At 42.5% G+C, this 19,083-nt stretch overlaps 2 protein-coding genes across 2 annotated transcripts in view; both read left to right on the top strand.

Moving 5' to 3' along the window:
- Positions 1 to 5,331, top strand: part of LOC126267209 (uncharacterized) — a 42,836-nt gene extending 37,505 nt beyond the window's left edge. The window contains exon 5 of the mRNA XM_049972180.1: positions 4,822 to 5,331. Coding sequence (XP_049828137.1) covers positions 4,822 to 4,846 — 25 coding nt within the window. The 3' untranslated portion in view covers positions 4,847 to 5,331. The remainder of the gene's footprint in view (positions 1 to 4,821) is intronic.
- Positions 5,332 to 9,667: 4,336 nt separating this feature from the next.
- LOC126267688 (mucin-5AC-like) overlaps positions 9,668 to 19,083 on the top strand; it is a 45,798-nt gene continuing 36,382 nt past the window's right edge. Inside the window, exon 1 of the mRNA XM_049972991.1 lies at positions 9,668 to 9,710. Coding sequence (XP_049828948.1) covers positions 9,675 to 9,710 — 36 coding nt within the window. The 5' untranslated portion in view covers positions 9,668 to 9,674. The remainder of the gene's footprint in view (positions 9,711 to 19,083) is intronic.

Below are 19,083 nucleotides of genomic sequence, written 5' to 3'. Positions count from 1 at the left end.
CTGTTAGTGGCAGCAAAGGACTTAGAAGAGCACTTGAACGAAATGGACAGTTTCTTGAAGGGAGGATTAAGATGATCAACAAAAGCAAAACAAGGCTAATGGAATGAAGTGGAATTAAATCGGGTGATGCTGAGGGTCTTAGATTAGGAAATGAGACACTTAAAGTAGTAAAGGAGTTTTGCTATTTGGAGAGCAAAATAAGTGATGATGGTCGAAGTAGAGAGGATTTAAAATGGAGACTCAATGGCAAGGAAAGCGTTTCTGAAGCAGAGAAATTTGTTAACATTGAATATAGATTTAAGTGTCAGGAAGTCGTTTCTGAAAGTATTTGTAAGGAATGTAGCCCTGTATGGAAGTGAAATATGGACGATAAATAGTTTGGACAAGAAGAGAATAGAAGCTTTCGAAATGTGGGGCTACGGAAGAATGTCGAAGATTAGATGGGTAGATCACATAACTAAAGACATGGTATTGAATAGAATTGGGGAGAAGAGGAGTTTGTGGCACAGCTGGACTAGAAGAATGGATCTGTTGGTAGGACATATTCTGAGGCATCAAAGGATCACCAATTTAGTATTGGAGGGCAGCGTGGACGGTAAAAATCGTGGAGGGAGATCAAGAGATGAATACACTAAGCATATTCAGAAGGATGTACCTTGCAGTAGTTACTGGGAGATGAAGAAGCTTGCACAGGATAGAGTAGCATGGAAAGTTGCATCAAACCAGTCTCAGGACTGAAGATCACAACAACAACAACAACACAAGTTCAGTCGGGGCACGGCAGCAGTGAGGTCCAGACCGCCATGACTCGCCCAACCGTTGCCGACACACGTGATTTGAGTGGGGATGACTTTGGTTGGTCGTCGGTCGATCGTCTTGCCGGACGACGTGTATTTGGCCGGCCATCGTTTATGGGTTGGCTGTGTGTCTTTTGGAGTACGTTGTCAGCTGTTTGGATATTCCCTCAATAACGTGATTTTCAAGTGGAGTTTCATTGTGTTTGGTTATTTGAATTGAAGTGCACCAGCGGAATCTTCTGCCTTATGGCCTTTAACGTTCCGGTTACCTGCCCTGGCCGTAGACGTAAATTCAGGCTGTGTAGTTACCTCATCGTGCGGTTGCTGTCCAGCACGACGTGTAGTTTGACAGCTCCATGTATGTTTGCTTGTGGGCGCCAATATCTTCTACGTTGATCTGTTGAACTCCCTGTTTTGCCCCGGTTGGGTGAAGTGGAAGTTATCTTTTCGGTGGGTCCATTGACTGTCGGTCGGATGGGTTGTCGTTGTATCGTGAATGGTTGACTCGACTGCCTGTCTCACCTAAGTGAGCATTAGTGTTTGAATTTCAGGCCGACCCTCGAAAATCTGAGCACCATTGGCTGTACTGCCCTATTTTTTATTTGTTTTTGTTTGTACTTGTATGGCTTCTAGCCTACTTTTTTAATTAGTTGTTTTGCTCTTAAGACCTTCAGCTTAGTTCAGAGAACTGTGTCACATAAGGCCTTTGGCACTGTAAAAATTGTAATGTTGCTGAATTTTAAGTCTTGGCCCATCAGTCAATTTTTGAGTGTGAGTTGTCTGCATCTTGAGGCCTTCAGCCTAAATTAAAGAACTGTTTCAAATAAGGCCTTTGATATTAAAAAAATAATGTTATGGAGTTTTAAGTGTCAGGCCTTCAGCCGATTTGAATTTAACTTGTTTACTTCATCCTTACTAAAGAACTGTTTTAAGATAAAGCTTGTCTTTTAAATTTCTGATTATGCTTACGTTTTAAATTATTGGCCTTCAGCCGTTTTTAAATTAAGGTGGCTTCGAAGTGGTAATTGAGTCCCAAAGATTAAATCTGTGTGTCTAAAAAAATTTTTTGGGGAGCTCTTGTAATGTTTGATCAAATATTAAAATTGTATGTCAGTGTAACTGACAGCCCCTTACTTTGGCCCCTATCCACAATTTAAGTTACCTGTCCTGTCCTGCGGACAAGTGGGGCTTTGCATTTCTGCTGCAGGAAGTCGTGCATTGACTAACCTCTGGATTATGTCCCATAAACGTTGGATGAGATTTATGTCGGGCTGTCTGGGTGGACAAGTTATTCTCTCGTATCGTCCAGAATGTTCTTCAAAGCAGTCACGGACAGTTGCTGCCCAGTGACACGGCGCATTGTCATCCATAAAAATTGCGTCGTTGTTTGAGAACGTGAAATACATGAATGGTGTGCAAATAGCCGAACATAACCAGTTCTAGTTAATGGACGTTCAGTTGGACAAGAGGACTCAGTCCATTCCATGTAAACACAGCCCACACTGTTGACCTGTTGTCAATTTGGTTCCATGGCTGCGTGGGATCTGCAGCACGCACGAACCCTACAATCAGCTTTTACCAATTCGGGACTCGTCTGACCACGCCACGGCTATTCAGTCGTCTGGGGTCCAACCTATAGGGTCACGACACCAGAAGATGCGCTGCAGGCGATGTCGTGCTCTTAACAAAGGTACTCACGTCGGCTGTCTGCTGGAACAGCCCACTGACGCCAAATTTTGCCGCACTGTCGTAACGGATGCTTTCTTTGTACGTCCAACATTGAGTTCTGCTGTTGTTTCAAGTTGTTTTACTTGTCTGTTAGCAGTGACAATTCTTGGCAAACACCGCTGCTTTCGTCGGTAAGCGTAGGTCGACGGACACTGGGTTTGTCTGATGGTTCAAACGGCTGTGGGCACTATGGGACTTAATATTTAGCTCATCAGTCCCCTAGAACTTAGAACAATTTAAACCTATCTAACCTATGGACATCACAGTCATCCATGCCCGAGGCAGGATTCGAACCTGCGACCGTAGCGGTCGCGCGGTTCCAGATTGGCGCGCCTACAACCGCTCGGCCACAGCGGCCGGCACAGGATTTGTCTGTCGCGTTCATTGTGGTGAGAGGTAATGCCTGACATTTGGTGTACTCGGAACACAGTTGACACTGTGGATCTCGGGGTACTGAATTCCCAAACGATTTCCGAAAGAGAATGTTCCATGCGTCTAGCTCCAACTATTATTCCTCATTGTTAATTGCAGTCGTGTGGCGATAATCACGTCGGAAACCTTTTCTCATGTGTCACCTGAGTACAAACGATAGTTCCGCCAATGCACTGCCCTTCTATGCCTTGAGTACGCATTACTGACGCCATCTAAATTTGTGCTTATCGCTATCCCATTACTTCTGTCACCTCAGTGCAATGGGTGTGAACAGCGTCGGATATTCAGTGATAACTGTGGAGAAGGAGATGGATTGTACTCGTCGAACAGAGATCAGCGGTTGGTAGAGTTTGAAGTGGGCTTCAATTGGCCGGCCTGTCCAATAGTGCAAGCTCCAGACTTGTAGTGTATTTGGAAGCGACAGTGGTCCAGTGTTGGACAACATGGCAACTTGAGGGCAGACGTACTCGTCGATAGGTTGTGGTCTTCCACGTCTGACCACAAAAAAGGAGAATCCCTTTATAGTTTACAAACACTACGTATCTTCTTCATATCTGAATTATTTTGGTAGATATCTCCTTAAATCTGTCGACGGAAATTCCACAATCACGCTATGTAACGTCCCCTTACAAAAATTGTCAATGACTGTGCTTAAACTGGCACACAATATTTTTAGCACAACGCAATCTGACCTTTAATAATCCCTACAAAAGAATGGCCCTGACTAACAATAACCTATGCCTTTCATGAATCACTTACCCCACAAAAATCCTCGTTACTCATACTACTGCAATACAGTGAGCGCCAATACTGCTAGCTAAATAAAAGATTCTCACTACTGAAGGCAGTAAATACTGATAGGCATAGTTAGCAAATGAAAGATTTTAATCAAGAACAAACAATGTATTTACCTTAATTGTGTTCAAAAGTCATAATATTTATCAGTTCAAGACATCCAGTCTTACAAATTTACCGTGTCTGATGGACATACATCCAGATCATCCGCTCTCAAAACTCCGCTATCTCTCTCCCCACATCCACCACCGCTGGCGGCTCACCTCCAACTGCACAACGCTACGCTCTGTTAACAGCCAACTGCCCAACACTACAATACCCAACAACAATGCAAACCAGCCACAGACTGCACACAGCACAGTCAGTGATTTTCATACAGAGCGCTACGTGTCGTTACCAATAAAAAAACCTATACATCTGTGAAATGATCTTCATCGAATTCCAGAGCTTGTGCAGAAATTCTTAGTCCTTGTTGGTCCAACATTCCAACGGGGTACCTTGAAGGTAATTCGTTTCTTACGATGTGAACAAATTGTCGTTAGTGTAAACGAGCACTGATTCCATATTCTGGGAATTACATACACTTCGCGTGTAATCGGTTTCTTTTGGAGAGCAATTGAAGGCTCTCCTAAGTTTACAATCTCTTTTATTTCCTGTAGCTCACATATCCTTCTCCACAGTGATGTGAAGTGCAAACTGTACTTGGCTGCCACGATGTATTTAAGTGTTTCCTGTCTGAATTTTCATGCTGTAATATTATCTGTAAGACTTCGTTGGTATTCATATGGGTTATTGCAAGTAGCAACACGATGTAGTATTTCAGGTGGATTATACACGAAGCTACTTTTAAAGCTAATATTTTCATTCCAACTATTTGTAGTGTGTTAACCACTATTAGGAATTAAATAGACAGTAACAATGATTGTCCAGTACAATTTATTATAATCATTACAAAAAAGATCTAGTGAAATTTGCAAAACACATAACACCAAAATCCTTTCACATCTAGATACTTTCACATCTCTTCTGTGTCATTATTTTTCCATGACTAAAAATTCTCATTTTCCAGATGTGTTGAGACTGGAGAGGACTAAGTTATCTTCGAGGAGGCCTAAGCACCGTGATGCCGACTACATCTGCAGTAAAATTCTATTTTTAAGCAGGTTCAGCTTCTTTGATTGTAGCTAAATTCAGCATGCAATTCGATTCTATTCTCTGCTCTTAAATTTTGCTGAATTTGTGATATATGTTTTGCTTTAATTCTTCATGTAAAGTAGTTGTACACTTAATAATTTGGTGAAGAAACGAGTTGCTAAAATTATATAATCTAAGAAGAGATAACAGAGTAAAAAATATTTTACTAGTGCAATTTTTAAAGTATTTACTCTCCGCCTGTATTTCTGACTTTTTACGAGGTCTGCTAGGAAGAGAATATCGACACCTCCTTGGTAGCACCACTCGGCGATTCCCTCACCCAGATTTGCACCTCTGCATCTACAAGCAACCCACCTCTCTGACAAACACAGTAAAGTAATATTTAGGACTATCTCTTAACAAAAACTAGTATAGAGAACAAGTAACCGACTGCCTGAAGCATCTTGTGTCATCCCGTACCATTAGTCGGAGGCTAACAGCAGCCGGACTATGGAATTGCCGTTGCAAGCATAGGCTCCCGTTGACGAAACTACCTCTGGAGTAGTGCCGTGACCGACAAGCATGGAACGCTGATGCGTGGTATCGCCTTGCTGTCATTGGTGAACCGCTTTTCTGTGCGACTCCGGGTGAGAGTCTGCGAGAATAGTGATAACCTGGGAACCTGGTGAGATGTTCCATTCTTCCAACGATTTGGAGAGATATAGCGGTGTTACTGCTCATGTCAAGGTGTTAGGAGACATGTGTGGCCACGTATGGCTCCTGATGTTGGAATAACATTTATTGATCAACTGCAATACATTGTTTGATGGTGGTTGGTGGCTTCTGGGCAAGGTATGTTTCCGCTCTTAACATTATCGGCGGCGACTGGGGTGGCCGGTGGATGCTCACATGTGTATCCACTGCTGCAACTTTAGCTGCACTGGAATCCGACGCCCAAGCATCAGCTGCGTCGTAACGTGATGGCTGGAACCACGAACTGCAGGCCTCTACTGTGATCACGGGTGCGGGAGTGCCGGTGGCGGCAGGGGACAGGTCAGTTGTGGGGGCAGCGTCCCAGGACAATGGCGACGGCGCTGATACCACAATACACCCCAGTCGATGACTCCCATGCCAGATGGTTGGCTGCTCTTGGAGTCCGAGGATAGTGATGGTGAGGACTGCAGTGGCACTCTGGCGCTTCCTAGGCGTCGACCTGCATCACAGCAGAGACTATTACAACGACTGTGATGGCAGTGCATGCAGCGAACTGGTGGCGGCGCCAGTGACACAGGCTCTGTGTCACTCCAGTGCCTCACCACGGTCGATGATGACGAGCTGGCTGCCGGCCTTAAATACTGCTTTCTGCCACTGATGTCAGTGGTTTTTCTCCCCAGTAGATGGGTGGAGTATTCTGCTGTTGCTCGGCTGGCGTAACTATCCCAACTACTGCCGTCGATGTTGACACCCTGGGTGTGTAGCGAGCTGTTTCTCGTCACGTTCTCCGCTGGTCGGTGACCAATGTTGTCCTTCATGTTGCTTAACTCGGCGCTCTGTCGACCCATTTGCGTCACAGTACCCTAGCACTGAGCTTTGCAACACATACACAACTTCTGGTTCCCAATACTCCTTCACGTTTAAAATAACTTCATTATGCAGAACTCCTACATTAACTGACAATCGCTCTAATCTTTCGACCCTCTACAGCGTGAGCCGTATTGCGATTTTAGACACTTGCTGTGTTGCACTATGAATATCAATGAGTCATTAGGCGCCATCTTTCCTTCGATTTCCCAAAAGAAAGAAATAAAGTACACAAACCTAACCATTCTCTCTTGCAGTTGGACAGAGACTGACCGTTTCCCGCCATTTCCAGGGTAGAGTGAGAGTCGAGTGTGGGTCATATCATTACTGCGGTGGGATTCGTGGTGGGAAAGGCCAACAACGCCCTATGGTGGATGTTGTGCAGACTAGCTCAGTCAGACCCTGCGCATCGAGGCGATCACACACATCTCCGAGTTAGGTTACAGGAGGTAACTCTGCTATGAATAAATAAATAAAATAGCCTGCCTTCTTCTTCAGTTCAGATTTACCGATTCTCACCAAAAATACATAAAGTGGACTAAACCAACCTCCATCTCATGCAGCTGGACGGAGACTGACCGTTTCCCCCCACTTCCAGGGGTAACCCCATAGAATAGGGGGGGGGGGGGAAAGTTAGGTTAGTGGAGGTAGACCAACTGGCCTTTTCCCGTCAAAATTTCCCTCTATATCCAGGGGTTGGAGGGGAATTGATCTCATACATGGGTTTGAATAAATTATTTGTCCCAGAAACGGGTTTGTTCCACTTAGTATGTAATCAGTAGCAGCAGTTTCTTCCACGTAAATTTGTATTGCGTTTCTGAACTTTAATGACAGTTTCAAATAAAAATATCTTCAGTTTTCCATTATATATTGCTCTCTTTAAAAGTTCAGATTGGAGTGTAATCATCATGTTTACTCTATATCAGTACTGCCAAGCACACTGTGAGATATAGTAAAACTCAACCATAGTACAAGCAATGTAACGCGAAAGCAGATTTAAGTATCTGTATACGATTAAGACCCATTACAGGACCAGTTGTGTAGACCTATGTACATGCAAAGCTAAAACAATGGAAACCGCTTTATATCACAATGAATGGCATAATTAAAAATATGTCGTTAATATCAAGCAAACAAATATCCACTAGTATTGTCCATTATCGTACAAGAAATATATTAACAAACAGAATATAGTGATATGAGCTACATACACAAGTACAACTGTTCTATGTCGCAACCAGCACTAAAAATTAAAATGCATGTCCATATACAGTATAGAAGCTAAAATGAAACAACAAAACGCCTAAGCATATATTGAGGACAAAACCAATCATAAGCATGTAGATGCTTGTACGAAGACAATATTGACAAAAGAGGAACAATAACTGGAAAACGAATAATTCATCAAACTTGTCACTGTTTTCTGTAATGATATATAGGTTGATCATGTAGGCATGACCAAAATTACTAAAGCGTCAAGACTATTGGAACATAATAATGTATGATCTCTACAATTTGAAAATCCACATTAATATGCACTAATGAAAAAATATATGAGTATACCGAATATACAGGTCACAAAATGAGATGGATTCTCATCAGAGAAAGCAACAAGAAATGAAACGGAGACGCGGGCATTGGGGTGTTGGTTAAATATTACGTTACGTGACGTATAAAGTGCTAACAAGGCACCTAACGTCATAAGGCTCATCAAAATATATCAAGAACGAAGGGCATATCAATATTGGTTTGACATATTAAGTACTTAAGACATTAACCGTGTAAAACGGCCATAAAGCGGAATCTCATCACAAACTTACGGGAATAGCGGACTAACTATTCCAAGAATAATCTAATAAAGTAGACTATACGGAGCTGATATGTAACACTTCAAGATACCTGAATAAGGCCTGTAGACCATAGACTTACTAGCCGAAGACGACAGCGGCATTACAACAGGCCGAATCTATGTTGCACACAACACGCAAGAGGAAAATTAGAAAGAAACTCGTGCTATCTGCTTGTTCGTATATCAGGATTAGTAGACACAAACCGACACCAGTGATTCTCACGCACTGACTATGACAAAAAGCAAATGCGCTGAAGCAGAACACCTAACTGCAGCGGGTGTGAATATAGGGAGTACTAGCCTACATCAAAACTGGAGAAAAAAGGGGAAGGGGATCCACTACAGAAATACAGTATGTGCTAATAATATGTGGAGGGTATAAGAGTAGGTCATCTAGTAGAAGGGTACTGTAACATAGCTATCGTGATCTATCATGGAAAATTTTATCAACTGAGAGATCAAAGCATCTCATGACTTCCGTGGACACAAATAAAAAGAATGACACCCAGAATCGTAATTAGCGAAAAGGGGAGGACGGGAGGTAGGCAGAGATAGGGGGAGGGTAGGAGGGAGGAACTGTTACGTAAGTAAAACCTGAAGGTAATGTAAAATAACGATGCCTACAAAACTATCACCTAAGCCACTAATATCTCACATCATACACACTTGGTGGGTCAACATAACAGGAAACTGTAATGTACGTATAAGTAAGCACAACAGTTTATAACTACAGTGGATGGGAATACAGGAAAGTATAGAAGAATAAAAACGTTTATTCAAGAAGGGGAGAGGAAATGGTGGGGATGGGGATCCACTACATAAATGCAGCACATGGGCACTAATATCCAAAAGCGGGTTGGGGGGGGGGGGGAGGGGGAAATGCATTACGTAAATAAAACCTAAATATAATGTAAACTAATTACGAAAACAATCTAGGAATGTTTATTAATGTAAAATATTATCATTTGCACCTTGGTTCGGAGTCAACGTTAAATTGTGCAACCCCCTTCAACTGGCTGGCTAAGTCGGTTTAAATGTCGCAAGAGGCACCTTCAATCAGACCATGCCTAGTGAATCACTGTGGTACTCACACCAACCTTCTGATCGATGGCAGCTTTACACTGTTTTGCAAGTTTTTCCAAGTAAGACTCAATGCGTTACTCGGCCCCTGTATTTCACGAAACTGTGCAGCTTTACTCGTAATTGACGTCTGGCATTTACATTAATCAAATTTTCCGATAAAGATCTTGATATATGTGGAATCATCGCCTGCCCGTTATCAGAAGTTATTCCGATAAACTAGAGGACACGGATGTATATATACTGTGGCCTCAGGGGACTACGACCATTCGATCAAAATGGGTCTACCGCTAGCTGCGAGGATTATCTTTGTGGTAAGCGAGAATTGGTTTCTTAATACAAACTGTACTTGTAGTGAAGAACTGCGAGCATTTTGTGTGATAGTGACTGTCTCAGGATTTTCGAAACTGGAAGTAATAAACTTGTACATTATTTGTAGTACACCGATGATTCGGATGTCACATGGCATTCTCCACCTGGCCTTTCTGATGTGGGCCATTGACATAACAAACCGCTCAAACTGCTTTACATTTTTACAAACATAGATGAATGTACAATTCATGTACCCAATTTATGTAATAATATCCAATTATACAATTCATATATCCGATTTTCAATCACATGCGAAATAACCTTTTCTCAAGAAACAAAATAAATATCTGTGAAGCAGATGTTATTTATCTACCAAGGACGGTACTGCTGTTTATACTCTTGTCTTCGTAATGAACGAAGTTACAAGAAAATCAATCACGCTGGTTGTACCCCCCTGCTTGGTAACGTAACGAAAAAAGCCAGTAGGCTTTGCAGGAGCGTGGTGATGTCCACAAAGCTCGCCATAAGTACACTGACAGTATGAGACGCAATGGAGAGTAATGGAATTTCGGGAATATGTCTGTCTAGATAACATATTTAAGGATTAACACTGCAAGATCACGAGTTAACGTAGGCGCGAGATAAGCCATTGCAAATGTGGAATGTTGGTACAGTAATACCCAGCGTAACTGCCAGAATGTTGAACGCAAACACGCAAACGTGCATGCATTGTGTTGTGCAGGTGCCGGATGTCAGTTTGTGGGATGTCGTTCCAACCTGTTGCACTTCGTCGGCAAATACAGGGACGGTTGATGCTGGTTGTGGATGACACTGTAGTTGTCGTCCCATGATGTACCACATGTGCTCGACTGGAGACAGATCTGGTGATCGAGCGGGTCAAGGGACATGTCGACAGCCTGCAGAGCATGTTGAACTACAACAGCGTACGTGAGCGAGAGATATCCTGTTGGAAAACACCCCCTGAATGCTGTTTATGAATGGCAGCACAAGAGGTCGGATCATCAGATTGGCGTACTAATTCGTAGTCAGGGTGGAGGCAATAACCACAAGATTGCTTCTACTGACCATACAAAATCGCACGCCAGATCATGATTCCAAGTGTAGGTCCAGTGGGTTCAGCATGTAAACCTGGTGGTTGCAGGTCCCCAACTCGCCTCCTTGTAACCAACATTCGGCCATCGCTGGCACCGAGGCCGAAGCAGCTTTCATCAGGAAACACAACAGCCCTCCATCCCGCTCTCCAATGAGCTAACTCTTGACACCATTCAAATCGCAAAGGACGGTGGTTTGGGATCGATGGAGTGCACGATACAGGGCGTTTGGCTCAGATGTGTCCTTGAAGTTAGCGATCTCTAACAGTTCGTTGTGTCACTGTGGTACCAACTGCTGCTCATATTGCTGCTGCAGATGGAGTATGATGCGCCAGAGCCATACGTCGAACACGATGGTCTTACCTCTCAGTAGTGTCACTTGGCTGTCCAGTGCCCGGTTTTCTTACGATCTACATTCTCGTGACCACTGGTGCCAGCAGTCATGTACAGTGGTTACATTCGTGACAATTATTTACGCAGTATCGTGGAACAACACCCACCTTCTCGAGGTCTTATTACGCGACCTCGTTCAAACTCAGTATGGTGATGCTAATGGCGTCTTAGTCGTCTTAAAGTCATTCTTGACTAACATCAGCTCATCACTACAGATCTCTAAAGTAACTAACGCTCCTAACCCTTATAGCGTGTGCCGGAAGCAAATCTGATTTGCATCTCCATAGTGGTGCTACTAGAGCCAGTCTCGTGGAACTGGTACGATATTGAAAGAGATAGCATCTTTCAGGTGTAGAACGCATACAATTCCTTAGCCGGCCGCTGTGGCCGAGCGGTGCTAGGCACTTCAGTCCGGATCCGCGCTGCTGCTACGGTCGCAGGTTCGAATCTTGCCTCAGGCATGGATATGTGTGATGTCCTTAGGTTAGTTAGGTTTAAGTAGTTCTAAGACTAGGGGACTAATGACCTCAGATGTTAAGTCCCATATTGCTTAGAGCCATTTGCACCTTTTTTGCACAACTCCTTCTTCGTGTTACAATTTTTTCCCCGTGAGTGTAGACTGGCTATAACTGACACTAACAAGATTCTCATATCGACACTGCTGGTTAAAATACTCTTCGCCATACAAAAACTACAATGACGTACGGTTATGATTAAATAAATACACAAAAGTACTATCAAATAATTGCGATAGCAGAGATTTGATCGGAACATACATGAAATGTGAGATCACATCAAAGTCCCTTCTCCAAGACGAAGGCATTTAATTCAGCTGATTCAAATGAAACTGATTGTATGTCGTTATTGACCGGGAGACCCCATCCGAGATTACAGAATGATATTTTCTCCCTGGTTTGCAGGAGAGCTTCTGTAAAGTTTGGAAGGTAGGAGACGAAGCACTGGCAGAAGTAAAGCTGTGAGGGCGGGGCGTGAGTCGTGCGTGGGTAGCTAGGTTGGTTGAGTACTTGCCCGCGAAAGGCAAAGGTCCCGATTTCGAGTCTCGGTCGGGCACACAGTTTCAATCTGACAGGAAGGTTTCCAGCCGAGATTGTTCACCCACCAGGTGAATGTGTTTCTGTTTGAGGAGATTTCGGCGACGTTTGCACCTTTGCGTCGAAGATGAGGTGAGAACATTAAGACAACACAAACATCCAGTCCACAAGTAAAGAAAATCTTCTACCGGACTGGGAACTGAACCTGGGAGCCCTCAATCTAGAAGCAGTAAAGCTAACCACTAAATTACGAGTTCAGCTGGTGAAGCTGGTCATGCTTGATACGGTGCGCACGCGACCAGCGTGTGGAGTAAAGGGGGCGTACAATGGTGCTCGCGGTTGACTTATCGATATGTCCATCTTACGAATTTTTGGAAGGCGTAAAATGTAATTGGTCGAAGTGCCTGAGGGAGGAGATTTCGAATGATACTCTATTCCACTGAAGACTGCCGGAGAAACTTTGAAGTCTTCCTCATTATTGTGGATGTTGCGTCACGTGAAAATTTTTGGTACGCCACCTCTTCGAAATCTTTGCATTACAGTCGGATCGTTCCATTATAGCGACTGCACTGCCCTTGTCAGTTGACAGGACTTCAATATGATGGTTGCGGAGCACGCAAAGTTCATTATGCTCACCTTGCGTCATGTTGGTGGCTGGCGGCAGATGATGGTTGAAATGATCGGTATAGCAAAACTCTAACTATTGCCAGTATTGCTGGCCCCTGTTTTGATCACATGGTAAAAGCTTCCTACACGTCGCTCAATAGCCTCAAGATGGCGTAATAAAACGCTGGAAATGGTTACCAAGTAAGGTAAAATTGGAAACTTTAAACGCTGGAAATGGTTACCAAGTAAGGTAAAATTGGAAACTAGATAGCTGAAAGGTGTTTAATTTGACATGCCAAAACAGAAACGCTCTGTTCTGAGGACCTTGGTGCATCGAGCGGAAGCTGTTTCAGATCTCGGAAACGTGCCGTAAGAAATGAGCCACTTTTCAAAGGAAACAGCTACTTCAACCAACAATTTTCACAAGCTATTTCATCGAAGACTCTTAAACAAATGGTCCCCCGAGGAGGATGAATAGAAATTTATGTTAATGTCGTTCTGTGATTCAAGAACAGGAAAGATTAGTTGGCTCCTAAACAGGCAAAAAAGTAACTGAAAGTTTCCATGTCCTATTGTTGTTCACTCGCATTGGCAAGCATAAAGTTATTTTGTATTGCGTACTATTTAAAACTGCAGTCTGGATTTTAGCGTGAAATATCCTCGACATACCGATTGTGGCTATTGCTCAATCAGCATATGATGTGAGGAATAGTGAAATACATAAACTACCACCATGGGCAAAATTTACGTGAAAGTAGTACGTTGGTACATACGTTCAATGCGATTTCTTTTGTGTGTGTGTGTGTGTGTGTGTGTGTGTGTGTGTGTGTGTGTACGTGCGTTATCACTCAGGTCACTATTAAAGTATTTATCAATCGTAGTCTTTTTATTTGAGTTTCTAATGACTACTCATCAAATGTTGTACATTTGACAATTATGAGAAGCATTGTTCAAAACGCATCCAAAATGCTAAAAGTTATAACACGTGCAGTAATGAAGCCAATGAAGGCGGCTCGAAACATTCGTGTATGGGATGAGGGACATCGAAGAAGTCATATCAGAAAGTAGTTCTCACGTCAGTTGGGCTGTTTTTGACGTGAATCATTTGCTGTATTCACGATGACCAACGAACTTTGCTGAATGACGGTTTTACAGTTTACCACTATAATTAAAATCAGTGCCCCTCACAATTGGCAGATATGACGAACAGCAACAATTTGACGTTTGTGCCACACTTTCATACAATGCGCAATGTTGGGGGGGAAAGAAAGGAGGCAGAATATGCTGAATCGTCCCGTCGACAACGATGTTATTACAAGTGAAGGAGAAGCTCTGGTTGGAATTCATTGGGCAATCGATTTAAGGAAACCGCGGAAAACATAAACCAGGAAGACTATATGGGGAATTGAACTACATAAAAAAATTAATCAATGAGGGTAAACAAGGAACGTCTCAAGCAAAGACCAGAGAGTTAACTCTCAAAAGCCTGAGAGTCAAATTTACGCTTAGGCTAATTTAAATTTCTAAGCTTGCCCGAAATATTACGTTTTAGCGGAATAATTTACTTGGTTTTTCTTTTGTAACCGAGAGAACTTTTGAATATCTCATGTGCGTCAATATTGTTCGTACTAACAAATCGACTTTCGCAAATTTAATAACAACCAGTTTCTGAATAATTACTGCAATCCGTAGGTATCTCCGTGAGATGGACGGAACGATGGCCAAGCAAACTTCACTCGAACTTGTTATTTCCGTGTACACAATAAAAGGCTCATCCGCTTTTGCACTGAAAAACCTGTTCATAAATACAAAGAGTATTATTAGCACGAAATAAAAAAAATATTACACAATATGTGAAACTTATTTTATGGCTGTTATTTTTCAAACTCACTTACTTTAAAGAATACTTCTTAACAGTAAAACACCAACAGCAATAAATGTTTAGAAAAGATAAAACACGAGTATTAATTTACGTAGACAATATTGTCATTCCACACGTTCCTCAAAAACTGTAACTTTCCAAGTCTAGGATTTTATGTTTTACGTACATCAGCCATTTTTTTCTTATTTGTCGTTACAAATAACGTGTTTCATAGGCAGAACAGATGTTAAAGACAAGACAAAATAATTTCACTTAAATAAGAAAAGAAATTATTCTGACAGTGAAGGGTGACGAAAATTTAATAATCATGGATGACTGCAATTCGATAGTAGGAAAAGGGAGAGAACGAAACGTAGAAAGTGAATATGGACTGGGGCTATGAAATGAAAGAGGAAGCCGCCTGGTAGAATATTGCACAGAGCACAGCTTAATCATAGCTAACACTTGGTTCAAGTATCATAAAAGAAGGTTGTACACATGGAAGAAGCCTGGAGATAATGACAGGTTTCAGATAGATTATATAATGGTGAGACAGAGATTTAGGAACCAGGTTTTAAATTGTAAGACATTTCCAGGGGCAGATGTGGACTCTGACCACAATCTATTGGTTATGACCTGTAGATTAAAACTGAAGAAATTGCAAAAAGGTGGGAATTTAAGGAGATGGGACCTGGATAAACTAAAGGAACCAGAGGTTGTACAGACTTTCAGGGAGAACATAAGGGAACAATTGACAGGAATGGGGGAAAGAAATACAGTGGAAGAAGAATGGGTAGCTTTGAGGGATGAAGTAGTGAAGCCAGCAGAGGATCAAGTAGGTAAAAAGAAGAGGGCTAGTAGAAACCCTTGGGTAACAGAAGAAATATTGAATTTAATTGATGAAAGGAGAAACTATAAAAACGCAGTAAATGAAGCAGGGAAAAAGGAATACAGACGTCTCAAAAATGAGATCGACAGGAAGTGCAAAAAGTTTAAGCAGGGATGGCTAGAGGACAAATGTAAGGATGTAGAGGCTTATCTCCCTAGGGGTAAAATAGATACTGCCTACAGGAAAATTAGAGAGACTTTTGGAGATAGAGAGCCACTTGTATGAACATCAAGAGCTCAGATGGAAACACAGTTCTGAGTAAAGAAGGAAAAGCAGAAAGGTGGAAGGAGTATATAGAGGGTCTATACAAGGGCGATGTACTTGAGGACAATATTATGGAAATGGAAGAGGATGTATATGAAGATGAAATGGGAGATACGATACTGCGTGAAGAGTTTGACAGAGCACTGAAAGACCTGAGTCGAAACAAGGCCCCGGGAGTAGACAACATTCCATTAGAACTACTGACGGCCTTGGGAGAGCCAGTCCTGACAAAACTCTACCAGCTGGTGAGCAAGATGTACGAGACAGGTGAGATACCCTCAGACTTGAAGAAGAATATAATAATTCCAATCCCAAAGAAAGCAGGTGTTGACATATGTGAAAATTATCGAACTATCAGTTTAATAAGTCACAGCTGCAAAATACTAACTCGAATTCTATACAGACGAATGGAAAAACTAGTAGAAGCCGACCTCGGGGAAGATCAGTTTGGATTCCGTAGAAATATTGGAACACGTGAGGTAATACTGACCTTACGAAGTATCTTAGAAGCTAGATTAAGGAAAGACAAACCTACGGTTCTAGCATTTGTAGACTTAGAGAAAGCTTTTGACAATGTTGACTGGAATACTCTCTTTCAAGTTCTAAAGGTGGCAGGGGTAAAATTTGTACACGAACCAGATGGCAGTTATAAGTCGAGGGACGTGGAAGGGAAGCAGTGGTTGGGAAGGGAGTAAGACAGGGTTGTAGTCTGTCCCCGATGTTATTCAATCTGTATATTGAGCAAGCAGTGAAGGAAACAAAAGAAAAATTCGGAGTAGGTATTAAAATCCATGGAGAAGAAATAAGAACTTTGAGGTTTGCCGATGACATCGTAATTCTATCAGAGACAGCAAAGGACTTGGAAGAGCAGTTGTACGGAATGGACAGTGTCTTGAAAGGAGGATATAAGATGAACATCAACAAAAGCAAAACGAGGATAATGGAATGTAGTCGAATTAAGTCGGGTGATGCTGAGGGAATTAGATTAGGAAATGAGACACTTAAAGTAGTAAAGGAGTTTTGCTATTTGGGGAGCAAAATAACTGACGATGGTCGAAGTAGAGAGGATATAAAATGTAGACTGGCAAAAGAAATTTGTTAACATCGAGTATAGATTTAAGTGTCAGGAAGCCATTTCTGAAAGTATTTGTATGGAGTGTAGCCATGTATGGAAGTGAAACATGGACGATAAAGAGTTTGGACAAGAAGAAAGTAGAAGCTTTCGAAATGCTACAGAAGAATGCTGAAGATTAGATAGGTAGATCACATAACTAATGAGGAAGTATTGAATAGGATTGGGGAGAAGAGAAGTTTGTGGCACAACTTGACCAGAAGAAGGGATCGGTTGGTAGGACATGTTCTGAGGTATCAAGGGATCACCAATTTAGTATTGTAGGGCAGCGTGGAGGGTAAAAATCGTAGAGGGAGACCAAGAGATGAATACACTAAGCAGATTCAGAAGGATGTAGGTTGCGGTAGGTACTGGGAGATGAAGAAGCTTGCACAGGATAGAGTAGCATGGAGAGCTGCATCAAACCAGTCTCAGGACTGAAGACCACAACAACAACAACAACAACAACAAGAAAATACACAAAAAATACAGTAGTGTCCACAAAATACACGATGTGATCAAAAGTATCCGGACACCTCCAAAAACATACGTACGTTATATTAGGTGCGTTGTGCTGCCAACTACTGCCAGGTACTCCATACCAGCGACCTCAGTAGTCATTAGACATCGTGAGAGAGCAGAATTTGGCGCTTCGCGGAACTCATGGACTTCGAACGTGGTCAGGTGACTGGTTGTCACTTGTGTCATACGTCTGAACGCGAGATTTCCACACTCCTACACATCCCTAGGTCCACTGTTTCCGATGTGATAATGAAATGGAATCGTGAAGGGACACGTACAGCACAAAAGCGTCTGCTGACTGACTGAGACCACCGACAGTTGAAGAGGGTAGTAGCGTGTAACAGTCAGACACCTATCCGGACCATCACACAGAAATTCGAAACTGCATCAGAATCCACTTCAAGTAATACGACAGTTAGGCGGGAGGTGAGAAAACGGATTTCATGGTCGAGCGGTTCCTCATAAGCCACGTATCACACAGCTAAGTGCCAAACGACTCCTCGCTTGATGTTAGGAACATAAACATTTGACCATCGAACAGTGGAAAAGAGTTGTGTGGAGCAACGAATCACGGTACACAATGTGGCGATCCGATGGCAGGGTGTGGCTATGGCGAATGCCCGGTGAACGTAATCTGCCAGCGTGTGTAGTGTAATCAGTAAAATTCGGAGGCGATGGTGTTATGGTGTGGTCGTGTTTTTCATGGAGGGGGCTGCCCCTCTTGTTGTTTTACGTGGCACTGTCACAGCACAGTCCTACATTGATGTTTTAAGCACCTTCTTGCTTCCAACTGTTGAAGAGTAATACGGGGTCGGCGATTGCATCTTTCAACACGATCGAGCAGCTGTTCACAATGCACGGCCTGTGGCGGAGTGGTTACTCTAGAATAACATCCGTGTAATGGACTGGCGTACACATAGTCCTGACCTGAATCCTATAGAACACCTTTGGCATGTTTTGGGACGCCGACATTGAACTTATGCCTGCGAGAGTGGAAGCTGTCATCAATGCCAAAGGTAGGCCAACACCTTATTGAGTTCCAGCATTACCGATGGAGGGCGCCAAGAACTTGTATGTTATTTTCAGCCAGGTGTCCCGATACTTGTGATTACATAGTGTATGTTCTGCATCTGAAGGCACAATAAGGCGCTTTGTGTTACGAACGCCTTTCCAGGGATGTGTAAATAACAACTGAGTTGTCTTACACTCGTATTACAAGGAAAAAGTACCAAGAAGAAGGCATTAGGTGTTGCTATTACACTACAACTCTCTCGATAGCATTATTAACTCTGAATCATTAGATTACTACAGGTGTGAAATCGAACAAATGCCTGAGCACAGACTGTTTTTAGCTAACGTGAAGGAAGGTATTACCTTTACCTGTTTTGTTCAATAAACTAATAAAAATGGCTATAAAATATGCACTACACTGATACTAATATCTTACAACTTCTCATGATAACTTTATGAGGAAAGTAAAGTTTCCTGAACTTGAAGTATGTGTAAAATGAGCATGTGCAAATCCTCACTAATTATTAACATATTACGCACATTTGGCCTCGAAA

This window comes from Schistocerca gregaria, chromosome 4, assembly GCF_023897955.1.
Source record: "Schistocerca gregaria isolate iqSchGreg1 chromosome 4, iqSchGreg1.2, whole genome shotgun sequence".
NCBI classification, from domain to species: domain Eukaryota; kingdom Metazoa; phylum Arthropoda; class Insecta; order Orthoptera; family Acrididae; genus Schistocerca; species Schistocerca gregaria.
Note: the sequence above shows the minus strand (reverse complement) of the source record. Positions and strands in the feature narration are given on the sequence as shown.